The sequence below is a fragment of the Juglans regia genome, chromosome 13 (genome assembly GCF_001411555.2).
Source record: "Juglans regia cultivar Chandler chromosome 13, Walnut 2.0, whole genome shotgun sequence".
Classification (NCBI taxonomy): Eukaryota; Viridiplantae; Streptophyta; class Magnoliopsida; order Fagales; family Juglandaceae; genus Juglans; species Juglans regia.
In genome coordinates this window covers 33,182,910-33,204,795 of record NC_049913.1, presented here as the reverse complement: position 1 = coordinate 33,204,795, position 21,886 = coordinate 33,182,910, and the positions used below count along the sequence as shown (strand labels likewise).

General features: G+C 37.5%; 1 protein-coding gene across 2 annotated transcripts in view; it reads right to left on the bottom strand.

Annotated features, from left to right (window-relative positions):
* LOC109010218 (GPCR-type G protein 1) overlaps positions 1–21,525 on the bottom strand; it is a 44,132-nt gene extending 22,607 nt beyond the window's left edge. The window contains exons 1-10 of one of the 2 annotated variants that reach the window (XM_018990976.2): positions 21,218–21,525; positions 20,975–21,075; positions 19,406–19,513; positions 17,454–17,574; positions 15,854–15,983; positions 14,404–14,479; positions 7,985–8,073; positions 4,958–5,050; positions 3,272–3,298; positions 3,043–3,129 (exon numbers count right to left, since the gene is read on the bottom strand). In XM_018990976.2, coding sequence (XP_018846521.1) covers positions 3,043–3,129; positions 3,272–3,298; positions 4,958–5,050; positions 7,985–8,073; positions 14,404–14,479; positions 15,854–15,983; positions 17,454–17,574; positions 19,406–19,513; positions 20,975–21,075; positions 21,218–21,435 — 1,050 coding nt within the window. In that variant the 5' untranslated portion in view covers positions 21,436–21,525. The remainder of the gene's footprint in view (positions 1–3,042; positions 3,130–3,271; positions 3,299–4,957; positions 5,051–7,984; positions 8,074–14,403; positions 14,480–15,853; positions 15,984–17,453; positions 17,575–19,405; positions 19,514–20,974; positions 21,076–21,217) is intronic. The other variant, XM_018990977.2, reaches the window with a different exon arrangement.
* Between the last annotated feature and the right edge of the window lie 361 nt (positions 21,526–21,886).

Sequence of the window (21,886 nt, the reverse complement as noted above, 5' to 3'; positions counted from 1 at the left end):
GACCAAAATTCCACCCGAAGCCTCCTTTGAAGGTAAGTATGTCTATCCAACATATTCGTAGCTCCAAATACTCCAGATGGTTCTTCTTGTAATAATCTTCAACTTTGTTTCCTGCAAACAAATAATGTTCATCTTCCAGTGTCTTAAGAATGATCTTATTCGGAGGCGTTTATTAATCTCATTCAACCCCCTAACATTCCAAATCAGAATTTTTGGCTTCATTTATCAGCAAATACAGCCCTCCCTTTATTCCTACCACGACTTGCACTCCCCTCCTTACTATCATAGTTAATGGATCAATCGAGCCGCTTCAACTCCCTGCATCTTTTTGGCCCTGCTCCCTGTTGTAGATGACCTGCCTCAATGGAAATTAACAAAGCCCTAAACTGGTCAGAATATCCCTCATACGAAATCCCCACCACACTCGGCAATTCCTCCACCTTTTTTATTACCCAGTCAGTAGGTAAAGGTGGTGTGATACATATCAGTGAAGGATCCTCCTCTGTGGACTCCTCTGATGTAGATGGCTTGAAAAGAATCAGTGATCCATCCCCTTCCACCTCCCCCTTCTCCACCTCCTTCCCCCTCTCCATCATTGCCAAATCTACCTCAACCAGTGACACCTCTCCCTCCGTCGGAAGATTCTGTGGTTCCTCTTCCTCCATCGGCAAGCTTTGCGACAACCCAGGACCCACCTTCATCGGCAAGCTTTCCTCAACCAGAACACATTCTTGAACCTAGTTCTCTTTGGCAACCCAGGACACGTCTATGAGCACTCCAGAACCCCACGAAATTTCCCCCTCCTCGAAATCATGCTCTTGAAAATCCGTCACTGACCCTCTTTGTTCACAAATATCGAGCACTCCCTCCTCCTTCTCCGGCGACAGCAGCAACTCTGGCGCACCACCAGAAGACTCGTCGAGGACCCGCGACATGTTGTGTGTGAGTGGTGGGGCCGTCGAAGCTGGCTCTGGCACCATTATGCTAGGCCCCCCGGTGTCCACTGATATGCAGGTTTCGGACTATTTGCTTGGGCTTCCACACCAGTAACGGGCCTTTCTCCAGGCCCAGCCCTCCCGCAAGCCCAGGCTCCTTTCCAGAGCCTAGTCCTTCAAGGCATTCTCCAGCCCTTTGGCCCAAGCCCAGAACCCCTCTATTAACACCCTCTATGAACTGTTTCGACCCCCTTTGTATATCCTCCAACACGCCCTGTATCGCCTCCTCTCCTTTATCTTCCTCAATCACTCGTATCAAGCCAACCAAGTTACACTACATTTCACTTAGTGGATTTTGCATTACTGACAGAGCCCTCAGAGAACTTTCCTTATTAAGGCCAACATCTCCCCTGCCATCACCCCCCTACACTTCTCCTTTGCTGATACGGCGACAACACCTCTCTTACCAAGGCTAGCAAGACCTCGAGCATTGGGTTTAAATCCTCCAAATATGATTTCAGGGGGTTGAACTGCTGACATCACTACCACCATTGGAGAAGTCAACCCAGCTACACAGCCTTCACCGCCTGTCTGCCTCAAAACCTCCACTAGTTTTCTCCACCCCCTCCCATCTCTCACTTCAGGAATGAGAATATTGTTTCTCCTACCCCCCTGTTTGAACTCCACCAACGGCATGAATGCCCCTTGGGAGTTAGCACACCTTTGGGCTATGAAGCCCCTGTCCCCTTCTCTGTGAGCTGAATAAAACTCCATTTTTCCCACCTTCAAAGAGTCCTCCAAAGCTTTAGTGAACCACCATGTTGATGCTAACTCCAAGTGCAGACTTCTCACCAAATTTTAGCGTGTCTAATTTTGAAGGGGTTGGCACAGAGACTTGCTTGCTTATCCAATTTAATCTTAAGGATACACAAGTGAAAACATGATGACCCAAGGCAAAGCTGTAAGGCCCCAAGGATAGGTCCAAGTTACATTTGGGTCTACACGCCAAAAAGACTAGTTAATGGTACAATTGGAGCTCCATAGGAATCATTATTAAGAGCATGAACTTCTCTCTCCTAAGCAATGTAGGATCTCATACACCATCAACACTCATCATCAGTATGGGGTATCAAAATCTCCCCCCCCTTAAATTTCCAACGTCCTCGTTGGGTCATTCCATCATTGGCGGCATAGCTCAAGTCACACTTTTAGTTAGGATAAGCCTTAATAGCGTTTGTAATGCCCAAAAGGAAGGCCTAAGCCATATCTGGGTTATAGTTCAAAAAGACTAGTCAATGTTACAATTAGAGCCTCAATGAAATATCAAACCAACCATTATAAAGAGTAAAAACTTCTCCCTCACAAGCAATGTGAGATTTCATACACCACCTACACTCATCACTTAGTATAGGGTATCACAATCTCCACCCTTAAATTCTCGACATCCTCAATAGGTCATTCTATCATAGGTGGCACGGCTCAAATCCCATAGTTTTGGTTGGGATTGGCTTTGATACGATTTGTAACGCCTCAAGACTAATCGATGGTAAAATTGGAGCTCCATTGGAATCATTACAAATAGTAAGAACTTCTCCCTCCCAAGCAATGTGGTATCTCCCATACACCACTTACACTCATCATCAATATGGGGTATCACAAAAGTAAATCCCAATCTCATGGATTTCGAGACCATCCTTCTTAGCACAAGATGTTTATTGCATATAGATGCCCATCTTTCTTACAAAACAGGCTGACTATAACAATCATATCATACAGAGATCAGGAAAACTGCCCATTGGTTTGGTTTAAAGCAATCATTTATACATGTCAGCAGCATGTGACATGGCAAAAAAATAAAATATATACGCAGGAAGCATAAATGATCAAGGCTCAAATGGTCTATTGGCTGTATTTTGTGAATCGTCTGCGAGTCTGTGCCTAGTCAGAGTCCAACCATGTAGTAGTATCAAGTTTTAAAAAGTGTTACAAACTATATTTAGTAAAATGGAGTTAAGTTAAAAGGACAGATGCTGAAGATTTCTGAAGTCCGGTTGAAAAGTCAATTAGAATTTACTTAGCAATATGGTAAGCAGTGTTAACAACTAACCTGCGACAGTAATGCAGCATCAATTCCTATATCAAAGAACTGCAAAAATATGGTTATAGTCCTGGTCACAGGATCAACTGAACCAGCCTGTCAGGGAGAGATAACCATGCAATACATAAGCACGTCACAAGGTTAATCGAACGCGTATTAAAAAATTCTATAATGTCAAAATTTTAAATTCAACATGAACATATCAACAAAAGGGATCATTAAGAGATGATAAAAGTACCTCCTTGAAAACAACACTTTGCAAAGACTGCACAGATCAATTAGATCAATCAGGCACCTCACTTTCTATGCAGTAAAAATCCGATTCAGAATAGGAAGAGTATTCAAAGGGCATAACAAACAAGAGACTAAAATAAGATCTTGTCATAAAGTTTGTAATTCTAAAATTAGATGGTTAGGAGCACAAATGGGAATAAATACAAAGCATAAGAATTACCTTAAAGTCGCTGTTTATAGATCTTATAGAAAATGTAAACTGTGCACATTGGAATTTTTCTTTCAGATTCCTAAGTAGGGGGACTTATCCAAAAGTTTTCACAATGGTGGAACTGAGACATTATCCCCAGTTAATGGAAAGGATCCACTTTGAATGAGAAAATCATGGAAAATTAAATTTGCTATATTCCAATTGGACTGTTTCCTTAAGCAACGATTATGTAAGTACATTTAGATACCCGAATATAGAGTTCTTAAACCATAAAACCCATAGGTTTTAATTTCTACTGTCCAAATGGAGACTGAAATAAAGGAGCTTGGTTACACGAAAAGTTGCTGGACTTGCCCAGTAAAAGTCATTGATGCTCATTTTGATTTTAATCATACCAAAGAGAGGCTAACACAGGGACTAAACCTCTCTTCTATGTGAATTAGGGAAATGATATCACTCATTTGAAAGTGATGCAGCCACTATTTGTGCATGGTGTTGCTTGGTAACTCTTTTCTCCAAATGTGAGGGAATCTATAAATCAGGAAGATAATATTCCTAATAGCCATGGTCAACAGTTCATAAATAGCTGTGATGCAATATTCCAATATGAGTGTTCAGCTGTATTCAGGACCAAAAAATTTGTATAATGAACACAGATATTTGGCTGAACTACATATTTCCTTAAAAAATCAGACAATTTTCAGTAAATAATCCAGAGACTCGACTAAAATTCTGGGACAAAATTTGGGTCTGGACTTGAATCAAGTCATCAGGTCCCCATTGCAAAAGTGTTTATCCAGGCTCCCAACATCACAATTCCAATTTTATCAGAGTATTTCTATCTTTGACATTTGGGTCTTTAAAAGTTCCAAATCCTACTCATTTTTTCCCTTTTTTTACGTACTGGGTCAGCTACTCACAATACAGGGAATCTTAAACCCATAACCTCACCCTCTACGTGTCCCTATGGAGATAAGAAGTTTCATTTGAATCAAACTCAAACTCTTGGATTTTACAGAATTTTTTTTTCAAGTAAATTTTACAGAATTTAAACCCACATTTCAAATGATACTGCAAAATTTGACTAGCAGTTTTAGGCCTCGTTTGTTTTCGGAGATGAGATGAGATGAGATGAGATAAGATGAGATTAAAGTTAAAAAGCTGAATAAAATATTGTTAGAGTATATTTTTTAATATTATTTCTGTTTTGGGATTTAAAAAAATTGAATTGTTTATTTTATTTTGTATTGGAAGTTGGGAAAATTGTAATGATTAGATGAGATGAGATGTTTTCCCAAAACAAACGAGGCCTTAATATCTTCAGGTTGTGTAGAACTTTGTGGATTTGAAGGGGGTAGTAGGATTTGACTTTCGACCCCAAACCCTAATCCCAATATTTGCTACCAATCAAATAAGGTCTTGAACATGCAAAATCCAGCAAAAAAGAAATGAATTGTCCAGAATTTACACAGACAATACCTTAATCATTTTGTACACACAATAGACCGAACATGCATAGCCAAGCAGATTCTGCATGTGACCCCTCCAGGTTCGAGAATAAGCAGCAGCCTCCTGCAAATTAAGGGAAAAAACTGAGATTTACCTGTTCGGGCATTTTCATTAAAAAAATAAAAAGATTGCATGACAAAATTCAATAATGTAACCGTTAGTAGCAATTTGCAGCATCATATAATCACAGAAAATAAAACTAAGATATTATTCTTTATTTTCTAATTAAGATAAAATATTGTTATTGTCTATTTAAAACATTCTTTGTTTTTTATCGGTAAAGAAAGTTTTATTGAGCATAAAACAAAGGCCGAGTAAACGGGACATAAAAATTATTCTTCATGGCAAAGAGAACACACTATTAACGAAATTACTCCATAAAGAGAAAGTTATAGATAGCAGCAACAGAAAACAATGCAATAATGCTTAATTATGTTGAAAAGCTTCCCACCAATGAAAGAAATTGTTCTCCAAATAGCAATATACTCCAGAAGGCCACACTATTTCCTTTTCAAAATCGTTAATAACTCCGAAAAAAGTTTGGTAAAAATCAACTTCAATCCATAGGTTATAATGCTATACTCTCTGATATTCATTGATTCATAATTTTTTGAGAATTTTCTGTATTATGGAGTACTACCAGAATCAATTCATTTTGCACAATTTTTCAGAAAGGCCAGGGCTCCATGGCTTATATCCTGTTGACAATAAACATCTTTTAGAAAACTTTCAGCTAAATTTATTATCAGAATGCTGCATATACATATCAAAATGTGAACAATATGTACATATATATATATTTAGAAGTCAAAATATAAACTATATATTTATATAGAAATTTAATTGTGAAGAGAAATCACCTATTAGAATATGTATATTATCTCTTAAGTATAATACTTAAAATATTAACAAATATAACGCTAGCAGCTCATACTCTGCTTATCATATAATATATATGATATAAACATATATGAACAGATCTTCCATTCATGATTTTCTGATGCCGCTTTCCATTTCTTAGAATGTATTTAGGTGTTTTATTTTGTATATTTCCTGTGTAAACGGGCTTCGCCTATACGTTCGTTTCTAATAAAATCTCTTCTTACTTATCAAAAAAACATATATGAATTATAGTCAACACTAGTCATGATATATTTTTAACTTGTCATACCAGAGAGAGAGAGATGGTCTAAGAAAAAGTCTAAAAGCAAAATTCATTAGTTTACGAGCATAGATGTAACGCTCCAATAGAAGGCCCAAACCATATGGCTTATATTCCAAAAGAACTAGTCAATGATACAATTGGAGCCCCATTGAAATCTTATAAAGAGCAAGAATTTCTTATTCCCAAGCAATGTGGGATCTCATTCACTCATTCACCACCTACCCTTATCCTTATTATATAGGGTATCACAATCTCTCCCCCTTAAATTCCCTACGTCCTCGTCGGGCCTGCCCATCGTAAGTGGCACGGCTCAAGTCCCACATTTCTAGTAGGGATAGGCTATTGTTTGTAGCGCTCCATTGGAAGGCCCAAACCACATGCCTATACTCCAAAAAGACTAGTCAATGATACAATTGAAGCCTCATTGAAACCTTATAAAGAGCAAGAACTTCTCATTTCCAAGCAATGTGATATCTCATTCACCACTAACCCTTATCCTTATCAAATGGAGTATCACAATCTCTCTCTCTTAAATTCCCGACGTCCTCGTCAGGCCTGTTCGTTGTAAGTGGCACGGCTCAAGTTCCACATTTCTGGTTGAGATAGGCTCTGATACCACTCAAACCCTTATAAAGAGTAAGAACTTCTCCTTCCAAAGCAATGTAGGATCTTATATACCACCTACTATTATCCTTATCATATGGTATCACAATGGCAAAGCTTCTTTTGGGCATTATATTTTTTTTTTTGTACTGAACCTTGCATTATTACGACTACCTAGATTGGCATCCGCTTACTACTATATATTTTGAAGGGGCAAACTTAATAGGTACCAATTCATATGGTACAATATAAATATTTCTCCTTCATTAATACAATTACTCTAACTTTAATGGAGAAAAATACATGAACAAAGGGAAATAAAATATGTTTCTTTCTCCATCGTGTCGAGGGAGCAAGCAGCACATAGCTCGTGTATGCAATGGTATGTGCTCAGAAGATTATGGTATGGTGTTTTTAAAAGCACACATCAAGGGAAAAGCACCAGCACAAAATAAAATTGTAGCATATCGCCCAAAGACCCCCGATCATACATTAGCATAAAATCAGGTGCCTTTTGTGCTAAATGAAAAGCACAAATAAGAGCATCCTTAAAGTTTTTGAAGTCAATCTCTCATAGATTTCATCTTTTTTTTTAAAAAAAGTAATAGAGAATTTATTAAAAGAGCAACGGAACACCTGTGTACACAAGCAATATACCAAAGATAGCACCCATTTTCAAGAGATACAAGGAAAGCACAAATTCATTTTTTTTTTTCTTATTGACAAGATGGTTGGGTATTCCCTGTTAAAAGATCACGGTTGCAGTACATGGTAACTTCTGTACCATAGCAGGACTCGCAAAGCTTTCTTACCATACAGCAGGACTATGAAACCTTTTACATATTAACCTAAGAACTCATGTCATGCACCAAATTCCATATAATCTGCTTACAATTGTATCTATTTTTACCATACAGTATTTCCGTTTTGAAATATTGTTCTTCATATAAGGTAATAATTCATTACAACACACGAAAAGGGGTACCACCCTAGTACATTTGATGCATACAAGAGAAACACAAAAATTCAACTTCCTTGCAAGTTAATTTCTCGTTATACAGCACTCTGAAAAAGTATCATAGCTTTCAGCAAAACCACAGCATTAGCAAATATGTAAAAAGTACTGCAGAAGAATGGCAGAAGGGCTATGTTCAAATATCAAGTACATACAGAAAGTTATTATTGGCAAAATAGGGAACTAAGTGTAAATTGCTTATAAAAATAAAAACCTTAGCTTGCCGGAGCTCGTAGATTTCCAAAAATAGCTGCTTTGAGAGCTCTTCTAAAGCTTGTACCTCCGCTTCCATGTTTTTTATGTCTTTAGAAAAATCATAATAGATAAATTATATCATTACACAAGATACATTATTGAACAGTGGAATGATAAACTATAATGAGATGAGGCCTCTGCAAGGCAAAAGAATAACTGTTGATACCACGAAAAATAATATTAAACCTGACTCTATTAATAATTCAAAGAGTGTGTCAAGTAACATAGCAAAACCACTACAGTGACATTATATTCTGCACACCCAAACAAACATGCTGCATCTAAATGCATTGTTTATAACAGTTCATGGTAATTAAAAGTGAGCATATATGTGTAATTACCCTATTCATTACTTGTGTACAAGAAAGTAGGAGAAAGATTACATGGTTATCCAACGATTTTCTCCTAAAAAGCATATTTCAAAAAAAGATGAGTCAGTACATCTGCTTGGCATGATCATAAGCCTTTTCCAAGATGATCTTACAAGTGATACTGAAACACCCTGCCTAAACTTGAAACTATTGTTTATTCGCAATACAAAGTAGTTTAAACCAACGTCCTCCAACAGTCCCACAATTGAGAAGAGCAGGATATTAGATGCGGAACTTCCAACTTCTTCAACCAAGTATAATGTAATTAACTATTTTTAAGCTATAAGAAGCACAAAAGGCACAATCCAAGTTCACAAGATGTATATAAGAAAAACACATCTAGAAAGAGAAAACAATATAAGAAAATCATGTGGATTGAACCCGTTAAAGTCTATAGAAGCTGTCAAAAGGGGGAAGGTATTGAAAAAGAACGTCTTAAGCTCCTCCATTGTCTGTTGTTAAGGATCAAATTCCTGCTACAACCACTGACAGAAGAATCACGTAAAAAATTGTCATGCATGGTACTGCTATCTGCACTATCTGCTGCGTCCACCTACTGAGAGCATCATCTGCTCTGCTGCTGCTATGTACATGCACCCCTCCACTCATCTAGTTGTTCTCTGCTCCCTGCTGCGTACACTGCTACAACTCTGATACGCCACTCCACTCATCTAATATTCCTTATTCTTGTCTGTACATAGTCCTATAAAAGGAGTCCTTGTAATACATTTACATTTAATGAGAATAGAGCATATTTTCAATATTGCCTTCTTCAACATGGTATCAGAGAGCCCTAAAGGACTAAACGTTCATGGCCTCCATATCTGATTCTTCTTCTTCTCACACCATTTCAGTCAAGCTCACCCTTGAAAACTATTTGCTATGGAAGGTCCAACTTGTACCTTACCTTCGTGGCCAACGCCTCTTTAAATATGTTGATGGTTCTTGTCCACCACCCAAACTACTGCTCGACAAAACCACAACTCCAAATCTAGAATTTGAAATCTGGCTGCAGCAAGATCAACTCGTAATGTCAGCCCTCATTTCCTCCCTTTCCGAACCACTAGTAGCTCAAGTGGTTGTCCCTCCGCCCAAGCAGTTTGGCACTCTCTTGAGTCAACTTTTGCTTCTATTTCCCAAACTAGAGTCATTCAAACCTAGTTGCAGATAGCTTCCCTCAAGAAAGGAGTTGATTCCATCTCCACCTATTTTCGTCGTGCCAAAACCTTAGCTGACACTATGGCCTCCACTGGCTGCCCCCTACCTTCAGCTGAATTTGTTCCCTACCTACTCGTTGGTCTAGGATTAGAGTATGATGCTCTTGTATCCTCTGTTACAACCCGTCTAGAACCTATTACCCCAGAGGAGTTACTTGGGCATTTGTTGGCCCATGAAGCTCGGTTAATCCACCATTCGGATACTAGTTTGTTTACAAATGATGCATCTGCTAACTTTACAGCCAAATTTCATTACCCTCAGCGAGGTCGTGGCCAGTATTGTGGTCGTAATACCACTCGGGGGCAGGTGGTGGTGGTCGATATAATTCAGATTGATCTCGTGGTGGTTTTTCAAGTAACAATGGTCCAAATAATTCATCTTTTGTTGATAATCGCCTCATTTGTCAAGTGTGCAATAGGCAAGGTCATTCAGCTCTAACCCACCTTTATCGATTCAACCAAGCATACACATGCTTCTCCCACTGCAACAGCAAACTTCACTAACTACATTTCAGATACAAGCTGGTACCCAGACACAGCCGCAACCCATCACTTGACAAATTGAACTTGCAAGCTGTTGCATATCATGGAGATGAACAACTGCGTGTTGGTGATGATTCTACCATCCCCATTTCCCACACTGGTTCAGGCTCTCTCCCCACTTCACATTCTAATTTTCTTTTAAATAAAATTTTTTGTGTTCCATCATTTCAGAAAAATCTCATTTCCGTTAGACAGTTTTGTATCGACAATAATGTCTATTTTGAATTTTTCTCTGATTCCTTTTGTGTCAAGGATCGCAAATCGGGGACCCTTCTACTCCACGGGACAACAAATAATGGACTATATAGCTTTTCATCACCTTCCATTCAACCTCATGCACTGACCAGCTCCATTTCCTCATGGCATTCACACCTAGGCCATCCCTCCTTCAAGATAGTTCCCCTTATTTTACAGCAACATGGCTTATCATATGATCCTACTCAACTTCCTTTATTTTGTAATGCTTGTGCACAAGCATAATCCCATCAACTTCTCGCTTATGCTAGGCCACATAAATCTGTTAAACCTTTTCAGTTAATATTTTCAGATTTATAGGGGCCTTCCCCTCATGTATCAGTTGATGACTATCAATATTATGTTTCTTTTGTTGATGACTTTTCTCGTTTTACTTGGATTTTTCCTTTGAAATTAAAGTCTCCAGCATTTGATGTTTTCCTTAAATTTAAAGCTCATGTTGAACTCCAATTTAACACAAAAATCCAGCAATTCCAATCCAGTTAGGGAGGTGAATTTCGGCCTTTTTCTAATTATCTCTCAACTTGTGGCATTTTGCAATGTATAACATGTCCCCACACTCGTACACAAAATGGTATTGTTGAACGAAAACATCGTCACATCGTTAGCACGGGTTTGGCTCTCCTTGCAGATGCCTCGGTTCCTTTAAAATTTTGGTCTTATGCTTTCATTCATGCAGTTTATTTAATCAATATTTTACCATCCCCTTCTATGGATAAATCATCTTCTTTCTTACTTCTACATCAAAAGGATCCAGATTACAAGTCCCTTAAGTCCTTCGGCTGTGAATGTTGGCCTCTCACCACTTCCTATAACAAACACAAGTTTGACTACCGAGCCGTGTCCAGTGTTTTTCTAGGTCTAAGTCCTCATCACAAAGGGTATGTGTGTTATCACATCCCAACAGGTCGCACTTACATGTCCAAAGATGTAAAGTTCAATGAACTGTTTTACCCTTTTGCTCACCTTTCTTTACCCAAGCCAATCATGGAACCCACCCACACAGCTTTACCATTATTCAACATTCCTTCACAACCTCCATCTTCACAATCCTCTTCCTCCATTTTAGGACCTCATCCCTCTGTTACGCATGAATCATCAACTTCACAAAGTTCTTCTCTGGACTTGCAGCAGCCTAACCTTCAATAGTCACTAGGTCACACACTGGTTCACTCCGGCCACGGCAGTTTCATGATAGTACCATTAGATGGCCTCCACCAAGAGCACTTCTCACAAACACCACATCCATCCCTAAAACTCCTTGCCTCTCTATTGCTCAACAATACAAGGAATGGCGTGAGGCCATATCAAAAGAATTCAATGCTCTACTTCAAACAATACATGGTCCTTAGTTCCAACCAGCCAAGCTTCTAACACCGTGACTTGCAAATGGGTGTTTCGCACAAAGAGATTGGTTGACGGCACTATTGAGCGACGGAAGGCTCTATTAGTCGCCAAGGGATTTTTGCAGCAATCTAGAATTGACTTCAACGAGACATTTAGCCCAGTTGTTAAGACAACAGCAGTTCGCCTTGTGCTTGCACTTGTTATTTCCAAGGATGGACTATTCAGCAATATGATGTCCAAAATGCATTTTTGCATGGACCCTTACAAGAGACAATATTTATGTCTCAACCCCCTAGCTTCACTCACCCTCAATTTCCCTCTCATGTATGCAAGTTGAATAAGGCGATTTATGGACTTCGGCAATCACCTCGTGCATGGTATTCACACCTCAGTTGCCGTTTAGTTGATCTCGGGTTCAATATCTCCACAATTGATCCATCCTTATTTGTTTGCAACAATAGTGCCACCCATTTGTTTGTTCTTGTATATGTTGATGATCTATTAGTCACTGGTTCCCCACAACAGGCCATACAACTCATCATTCAAGCTCTCTGTGTTGATTTCCCAATCACCGACCTTGGTAATTGCATTTCTTCCTTAGTGTCGAAGCTTTTCCTACACTCCCAGTAGTCTGGTCTCACTCAACAAAAGTATATACTTGACTTGCTTAGTAAAACAAATATGCTCCTTGCCAAGCTCGTAAAATCCCCTATGGCCTCTGAGAAGTTAAGTGCTTTCACTGGAAATATTTTTGAAAATCTCACTCTATACTGTAGCACAGTAGGATCACTTTAGTATTTGTCTTTCACCAGACCAGATTTGGCTTTTGCTGTGAGCAAAGTATGTCAATTCATGCATACACCCCGAGTCCCTCATTGGCAAACCGTAAAACGAATTTTACGGTATCTCAAACATACTTCCCATGTTGGCTTACAAATTTCTCCTTCTCCCACAACAAATCTTGTGGCCTTTGCCGACGCCGATTGGGCTGGATGTCCAGACGATCGGCGATCTACCAGTGGGTCTTGTGTCTTCCTTGGCAGCAATCTCATTTCGTGGTCCTCAAAGAAGCAACCAACCGTAGCACGCTCGTCCACCGAAGCTAAATTCAAGGTTGTCGCCAATGCAACTATAGAAATAGTATGGCTGCAACATTTATGTCGTGGTCTTGATGTTAACTTATCCACTGCACCATTGCTTTACTGTGATAACTTGGGCACCACTTACCTATCTTCTAACCTTGTTTTCCATGCTAGAACTAAGCATGTGGAAATTGATTTCCATTTTGTTAGAGACAAGGTTCTTAATAGGTCATTAAATGTTGTCTTCATTTCTGGAAAGGACCAGCTTGTAGATATACTCACCAAACCCTTACCGGCAGCTCGTTTTCTTAGTCTAAGTTCAAGTCTTCGTCTTCAACATATGCCGCTCGACTTATGGGGGGATGGATGTTAAGGATCAAATTCCTGCTACAACCGCTGACAAAGGAATCACGTAAATAATTGTCATGCATGGTACTGCTATCAGCACTATCTGTTGCGTCCACCTACTAAGAGCATCATATGCTTTGCTGCTACTACATACATGCGCCGCTCCACTCATCTAGTTGTTCTCTGCTCCCTACTGCGTACATAGCCTGCTGCTACAACTCTGATACGCCGCTCCACTCATCTAATATTCCTTATTCTTGTCTATACATAATCCTAAAGGAGTTCTTCAACATCCGTTCACAATCCCCAAAACTTCTATTGTTCTTTTCCCTTCAAATACACCATATGATACAAGTAGAAACCATTTTCCATATAATATGTGGACTACGACCTAACCCTCTCCAAGAGTCAAAAAGGTCCATTGCAAACCAGGAATAAGAAGTTATGGATAGGATGTTATGGATGCAAACCGGGAATAAGAAGTTCATTGTTCGATCATTTTACAAAGATTTGCCTTGTCAGAACCCGATTCCTTTGCTTGGAAGTGCATTTGGAAGAGTAAGGTGCCTTGCAAAGATGCTTTTTCCGGTTGAAAAGCACCTCTTGGGAAGATCTTGACCATGGACAACTTGAAAAAATATGGTCTTATTGTTATGGATTGGTGTGATATGCGTAAGAAAAGTGGTGAATCAGCGGATTATTTAGTACTTCACTATGAGGTGGCAAGGGCACTATGGGATGAGATCTTTAGCCGGACCAAACTTGCATGGATGATGTCTAGGAGGGTGGTAAATCTCTTTGCTTGTTCGAAAGGCCTTCAGGGTAACCCACATTCTGCTGCTATATGGAGAATGATTCCTTTGTCTCGTGTGGTGCATTTGACTTGAAAGGAATGATCAGAGCTTTGATGATAGGGAGCACTCTTTAGATGAGCTTAGAAGTTTCTCTTTTCGCACCTTAGTTCTTTGGGCTTCTATCATTGTACTCAATGGATCTAGTTTTCATAACTTTCTTGTATCATTCTCTAGCTCCTAACTTGTAACTAGGTGTTCTCTTGCATATACTCCGAGTACTTGGGCAACGCTTATTTACTAGTTTCAATAAAATTTTATTTTACTAATCAAAAAAAGTATATTAAAACGCATAACTTCCAACAAACATATATTCTGCAAGATAATAAGTAGAATATTATTTTAAATGTAAAAAGAGAATGACCTTGCTCCGTCTGGTCCTCTTGCACAGATCGCACAACTGTGCCTATAATTTGTTTAAAGAAGGATCTAGCCTTTACCTGCACCAAAAAAACTTTTACTCAAACACAAGTAGGCCATCACAAAACTGAGGCAAGGACATGAAACATACAAAAGTTCACACTTTGATCATCTTGTTAATTTTTCATGATGAGTCATGTTATTAATTGTCTTCCCTAAGAAGCTCTAATGTTTTTTGGAAGGTAAATGAGATTGAAATCAAATCAATAAGGTCCATGAGATCCAGATTGAAATTGGACACAAAAACAACCCGCACCTCTGGAAAATATCTGCCCCACAGTGCCTATAATCTAACACCATCCATTCTAAGACCCATCATTCCATCTTTTAACATATTACACGCGCACAGAGAGTTTGCAGTCAGAGGCAAATTGTGCAAGTATGGGACTTGTGAAAAACATCATAATCTAGATGTACAAAGTCATCATGCATAACGTAAACCACTAACATAAAAGACGTTTATAGTTAACTTGCATAATCCCATGAGTTTTACGAAGATTTTTTTTGTGTATAATTTTATCCTCTTTGATTACACAACAGGTTTGCTTGATTGTTATATTTCAGAAAACCCAGCTTTAAGTGTAAAAGAATTTCACACATACACTTCACTAGTTCGCTAAAAAATGTTCGATACTAAAATTTCTTACTGATACCGAATATGGTGTAACTAGTGTGCATCTAACACTAAAGACTTTTTCAGGTAGTTAATTTTTAAGGGCACGGGATTGTATTTCTTACCATGATTGTTGAGAGAGATCAATATACAATTGCTACACGTCTTCATATCTTTAAACTTCTCACTTTTTAATATTCTCAAAGTTAGTTTTTCTATTATATTTGGTAGTCATAGTCACTAGTAAATTACCATGTACAAAATTTATTTGCAAATATGATACATATTCAAAGATACACAAATGTATGGACTTGGAATCACGTGCATCTTAACAATTGTCTTCCATTCTAACAAAGTAATCATTTTTTTATAATGAGGTATCCCGGAGACCGTGCAAATGCAATGTCTTTTACTCGGTTAAAACTAGGGCCCATGTAACGCGTCCCCCTCACACAAATCAAGTAAATCATTGGCTTTTCACCAATGGGACATGGCCCCTAGAAATTTTTTGCACCCAAGGGTTCAAACCTTAGACCTGGAGGGAGCAGTCCACCAAGACCAAGGCACTTACCACTTGAGTCAACCCCTAGGGGTTCGAAGTAATCATAAAATGAGTGTTTATGAGAGAAATTTGCAAAAAATAGACATCTCATGAAGTAACATAAAAATGTTTAAGCAAAAGAATTTTAACCATGAGGCCAGTATCCATGGAACCAAAGACATCAAAAGTTTAAAACGAGAAGAAAGGAGCTTGATCAAAGATATAGGCAGATAAGTCAACCTCCTCTGATCCTTGAATACGCTTCATCTCCATTTGACAAAGAATAATTTTCTTTTTCTTTGCAATACAAGTCTCAATTGATTGCATTAGTTGTCTTTCCAAGGCCTTCACCTCATATTCCTCAATCTCTCTATCACATTTATAAAAAAAACAAACAAAAGCATAGGAAATCAGATATCACTGGAAATCCAGAAGAAAACAAACTGAAAAACATAATATGAGTAAATATGCTTTCCTGGTAATGAAGCTTTAACATCATAAACACATTTGTTGTTTAGTTTAGGCCCCCTTATTCAGTTGTTTTTAATTTAGTTATCTATTGTACTTATTTTCGAAAAAAAGTCTTGAAATTGATTTAGTTGCATGCTTTTGCAGTGAAGTTTCTGTTTGATTGAAAAAGACTGGTACATGGAGTTGTGAAGTTCTGCAAACTGATTTCATTTGAAAAGGTGCATGCTGAGCAGCTCAACAAGCCTCTAATATCCTACTTGGGGCTGGCTAAATAAACCATCCAAATGGACTTTTCTTCATCTTGTCCCTACTAGGGGCTAGATGTGACTTTCACACCCTTGGATTTCAGCTTAAGTGCTGATGATGCCTAAGCCACATACTGTGTCTTAACATTGTTTATAATTTTTTTATCAGAACATTGCTTATATTTTTTATAAGTAACATGACTAAATTTTATCAAAGAGTGCAAAGGCATCACCTTAGTACACTAGAAGAACATATTACGTGTACCTAACTAACAAACTTATCCCATTAAGCATGGTTAGTCTACAGCTATCTTACAAGTCTTTTCATTCCATTCTACACATAAAGATTTATGAGTCACCCCTCGCACCAACATCACAAGGACATACAAGGAGAGTTGTATGCATTCAAGGCATGGATATCTTAGGATTTCATTTACTTGATTATAATGATGGTGAGAACTCATAAATAAGATAAGACTTCACCCATCGCCATTTTCTTTCTCCTCCTCCTTCCTTTTTCCCTTCTTGATTCCTTCAGCACAATTTACAACTAGGATTTCATTCTACTTATGTCAACATATTCATGTACATGTCCCAAAACTGCCATTCCATCCACATACCTGCACCCAATGTGGAGGATTGCATTTGGATCATCTAGATATGCAGTGTTGGCCCTTTTACTACCCATGGAGGCAATTGGGGCAACCACCAAAGACAATCAAGTCCTATAACAATCAATCTTAACTTCTTCACCGCTTATTGTTCTATTCTTGCTGAGTTTGTATTCTATAGTTCTATCCACCCCCTCCTCCAAACCCTAACCCTAGCTCTAGCTTAACAGTGATGCATTAATTGGATATTTATATCAAAGAAACTCATCCTTCCATCATCATGTCCATCCAAAGATGATAACAAAGTTGTATCAATAATTTTGAAAAATTGGTCAAAAAGTATTCTTGAAAGCATGATCAAGCAAAGTCCAAGCAATTGCAGAAGAGGTAAGAATGTTCAGAAGATAGCACGAGAGAGAGAGAGAGAGTTCAGAAGAGTATATATAGGAATGATAAAAAAATATGCTTCACTATCTCAGACCAAAAGACAACATAACAATATTACTTTATTACCTAATGAAGAGGGACAAGTAACTGTATGGCAAATTTACAGCTCCAAAACCAGATAGGACGGCCATGACAGTAACCCCAATGACCCCAATTCTACTGACCAATTGAGGCATTGTGAAGAAACCTGAGAAACAAAACCAAGAAGAAGCCAACAGCTAAATAATAGTAGATATTTCTAAACAATTAAAAGTGTAATTTATTAACAAGCATGAAGGAAAAAAAAAATCAAGGGGAAGAAAAGGAATTTAAAAAAAAAAAATGCAAAGGAATAAAAATGGATCCACAATGTTTAGAGTCTCTGGATCTATAAAGAAGTCATACAATATATTCAAGTCTATCCATTAGGTGGATGAAAAATAGGTGACACGCCACAGTCTTAATAGTTGGATTTTCAAGGGAAATGAATTGCAAAGAAAGGTGTTATTCTGAGGGTTAAAGTGACAGCTTTAGTAGCTTGGTGGTTGTATCACAGAAAGAGTGGTAATTTGAGGGGGTAAAATGTGTTTTTCTCAAAGAAAAAAGACCATTGGCATCCTCAATACTTTTTTTATCATGTTGTGTTGTCAATTTAGACACTGTGTATCTAATGCCTTCATACATAATCTAACGATACAAGTTTCATATTGACATACTTAATCTCAACAATCTATGAATTTTAAATCCTTAACACAACTCTCACCATAAATGAAGGAATCAATTTTAATTGTGATATTGAGTAAAAGTTGTGATGATTGGTGTTGACTAGGTTATGCCTAGACGGGTGTTGGAGCTTTTGGCTTGTTGGAAAAGAAAGTCTAGTCGAAATGATATTCATGTTACTAGGAATGTGAACCTTTCCTGCTTAGTATGGTGCATTCCGAGAGAATGAAATGCCTGAAGTTTCAAGAATTGTGAGAAGACAAGCTCAGCTTTACAACTTTGTTGTCTTGAATCACATTTTGAGTGTTATTCTATTAATGCCCTCGTTGGTGTTTCTAGTTTTGTAGATTTTTGTACTCTTTTTCATTATCTTTGATTTCTATTGAATGTTTTCTCTTGTATACTTTTTTGTAAACTTGGTTTGGGTTCCTGCGTTTGTTTACAATATAACTGATCCTACTCGCAAAAAGATGTCTTTTCATGAAATTCTCGCTTTTAAATTTATATAATTAGTTTTCAAGTACTAGAACTCCACGTTTTATTTTCTCAGCCACTGTTTAAGTTTTGTCTATAAATTAAAGCTCCAGTTTTGAGTATTGGCATGTGTGGCATAAAGTCAAAACTTAAGAAAAAACAATGAGATATATGCAAATTTACCGAAAGATTGTGGTAGCAATTTAAACAATAAGAATAATAGTCATAACAATGGGGAAGGGGGGGAAGGGGTTCTTATTAGGCTAAGATGCAAGGGAACTACTCATGACAGCAGAAACATTGGGGCATACAGGCATAATTCATTAGTGCATCGTCCATTTGTAAAGATCAAACAAAAGACCAAGTCACATATTTGACTTATACTCTGATGGACTAGTCATGCTTACAATTGGAATCGTTTGGAGCCAATATAACACAAGAAATTTTCCCTCTTAATTAATGCGGGCTCTCATTAAACATCCTCTCAGACTAAATCCACGGTATTAGAATCTTCCCCTTTAAATCCCTAACATCCTCATCAAGCCATTTCGTTGTACGTGGCATAGCTAAAGTCTCGTATCTTTAACAAGAGATTGGCTTTGATATCATTTTAACAATGAAAAGAAAGTTCATTCCACATATAGACATATACACCAAATGACTAGACAAGTCGGAGTCCCTTGAAATTATTATAAACCGCAAAAACTTCTCCCTATCAATAATATCCCCATTCATCACCCTCTCATAGTAAATTTGAAGTGTTACACATTAAATAAATAGGATAAGCAAGTGTCAAAGAAAGAGAAGATTTATCTAAGAGTTAACAAGGATCGACTCAAAACCTTTGTCAGGTGAAGGCATGGGAAAGTGAATGCCCATTCGCCAAAAAGCATAAAGAAATGCGAGCAAGAACAAGATAGCTCCAAGTGCAGCCCGTTCCTTCCTTACACCTGAGACAAATATTCAAATTAACATCGATAAGGATAGAGAGAAAATTACCGCAGTGATGCTCTTATAAATTTTGCTTGTAAAAGGTGATTGTGTTCTAGTAATCATTGATTTACATTAGGCCTATATGTTTTTCTCATCTGCATTGGCATACCGGTGTCCACTAGTTAAACAGCATAATTTATGATCTTCTTACTCAATCCTAAATATATTCGACCCAAGTTATTATTTTTATTGACAAAAGTGCTTTAACGACCTGCTCATTAAAATCAACCAAAAAATCATCTAGTAAAGGACCAGACCTATAAAAACTGGATACATAATATTTTATATTGATAAAAGTGCTTTAACGACCCAGGGAAAGTGCTAACTACATCTGATCTATAACCCAAAAAAACTAGCCAATTGGAAGCTTCCCTAAAATCACTCATAAAGCCCAATTTCACTTATAAGTAGCCATAGTGGGACTTAGCACCTACGACTAGCTTTATAACTTATCCACGTGGGTTTCAAATTCCCAACGTGGAACTAGGGTGTTACAAACCACAAAATTCTCCATATTAAGCAATTTATATTTGTGGAGAATTTTGCATGTTGAATAAAAACACAAAATTAGCAATTGAGACGAGGTTGAGCTTGATATATTAAATAAAATTCAAGAAGAGCCAATGGCCCAAAACCTTGTTGCCCAATTGAGCTCTATGAATAGAATGGTTAAAAAGCAAGCCTGCACATTGCCACATCAACTCTCAGGGCTGGTTTGGATTCAGAGATGAGATGAGATGAGATGGTTTTAGATGAAAGTTGAAAAAATATTGTTAAAATATTATTTTTTTAATATTATTATTATTTTGAGATTTGAAAAAGTTGAATTGTTTATTATATTTTGTGTGAGAATTTGGGAAAGTTGTAATTATGAGATGAGATGAGATAAGGCACTTTCTGAATCCAAACAAGGCTTAATGAAATGAACATAGACTGAGATCATGACCATAATTAAATAAGTAAATCTTAAACTTTCTGTATAAATCTGTTACAGAACATATACAGTAGCAAATTCGAAACATGCAAGAGGGCTATTAGCCAACTATAAACACCAATTCGTACACCATGTACTAATTTCTCACGTATTCAATCAAATAGTTGTTACAAAGGCTCCACACAAACATTACATCGGTGATTCAACGAAACAGCTATTCCTGCGTACAAAAGATATTAATACTAAAAGATTGAACACTTAATGAGGCTAAGTGATGCAGTAACTGAGATTTAGCTTGTGTGTGAACTCAAGCTAAACCAAATCAACACGATGTAATGCACCAGGGAACTCCTAATAATCAACACGAAGAAACTTTTCTACACAACATTTTTTTTTTTCTAGGTGACTTTTCTACACAAAAATTATAGCAAATGGAGGGAATAATTTAACGAAATTAGTAAAAATTTAGTAAAAGGCAACGTACCGCTGTTGCAAAGCATCAAGTAACAATGATAATAAGGCAGCATGAAAACCAGCAACAGTATCAAACAAAATAAATCCAGCTTCCAGTTCATCCATCGTGCCCTACAGCCAATACGAGAAAAATAATGAATTAACAAAAAAGGTCTTCCACGGAAAGATAAGTGAAAAAGAGAGAAATTAACAACTCGGTAGTTTCTCAGGAACCAAACAGAGAGGAAAGAGAGAGAAGAGGAGAGATACGTACTCCTTGGAGAGGATAGGTATGATCTCGAAGAGGACGAGCTGGAAGAGGTTGCAGGAGAAGGCGAAGACGACGCTGAAGATGATCTGGACCAAAACACGCTTCTCTTCGTACTCCTTGTAAAGCCTGCGATTCAGGAACCAGAGCCCTGCCCAGCCAAGTAGGCACAGCGACCCTAAAACAACCACACTCTCGTAGATCGCCCATCCCCACCACCCCATCTCTCAAAAACCAAATCCCTCTCTCTCTATCTCTCACTCGGGTTCTCTTTCTAGATTTGAATCTGTGTTTCTCGCAAATGGCTTTTCTGATTTGTCAAATAGTTGTCTGTTTTGAGCCAAGAAACCGTAGAGTTTAAACTTAAAAGAATGGATTAGTCAGTTAATGCACTAAAAAATACAAAGAATGAAAGTATAATTTTGATTAAGAAAGCGTTATTCAAAGTAAAATTATCAATTTATATATTTTAATATTTAGATTTATTTTATAATAAAAATAATTTTACAATTTAACGTATTTCATCGAGTTATATCAATTTGTAAGTTTATTTTTATGAATTTTTTTGGTAATTAAAGTATTTGTCATTTTGAATTTTTTTTCTATTTTAAGGAAGGAATGAATAAAAAATCCTAAATAAATATAAACTTTACTATTAAATTCATGATTTTAAGT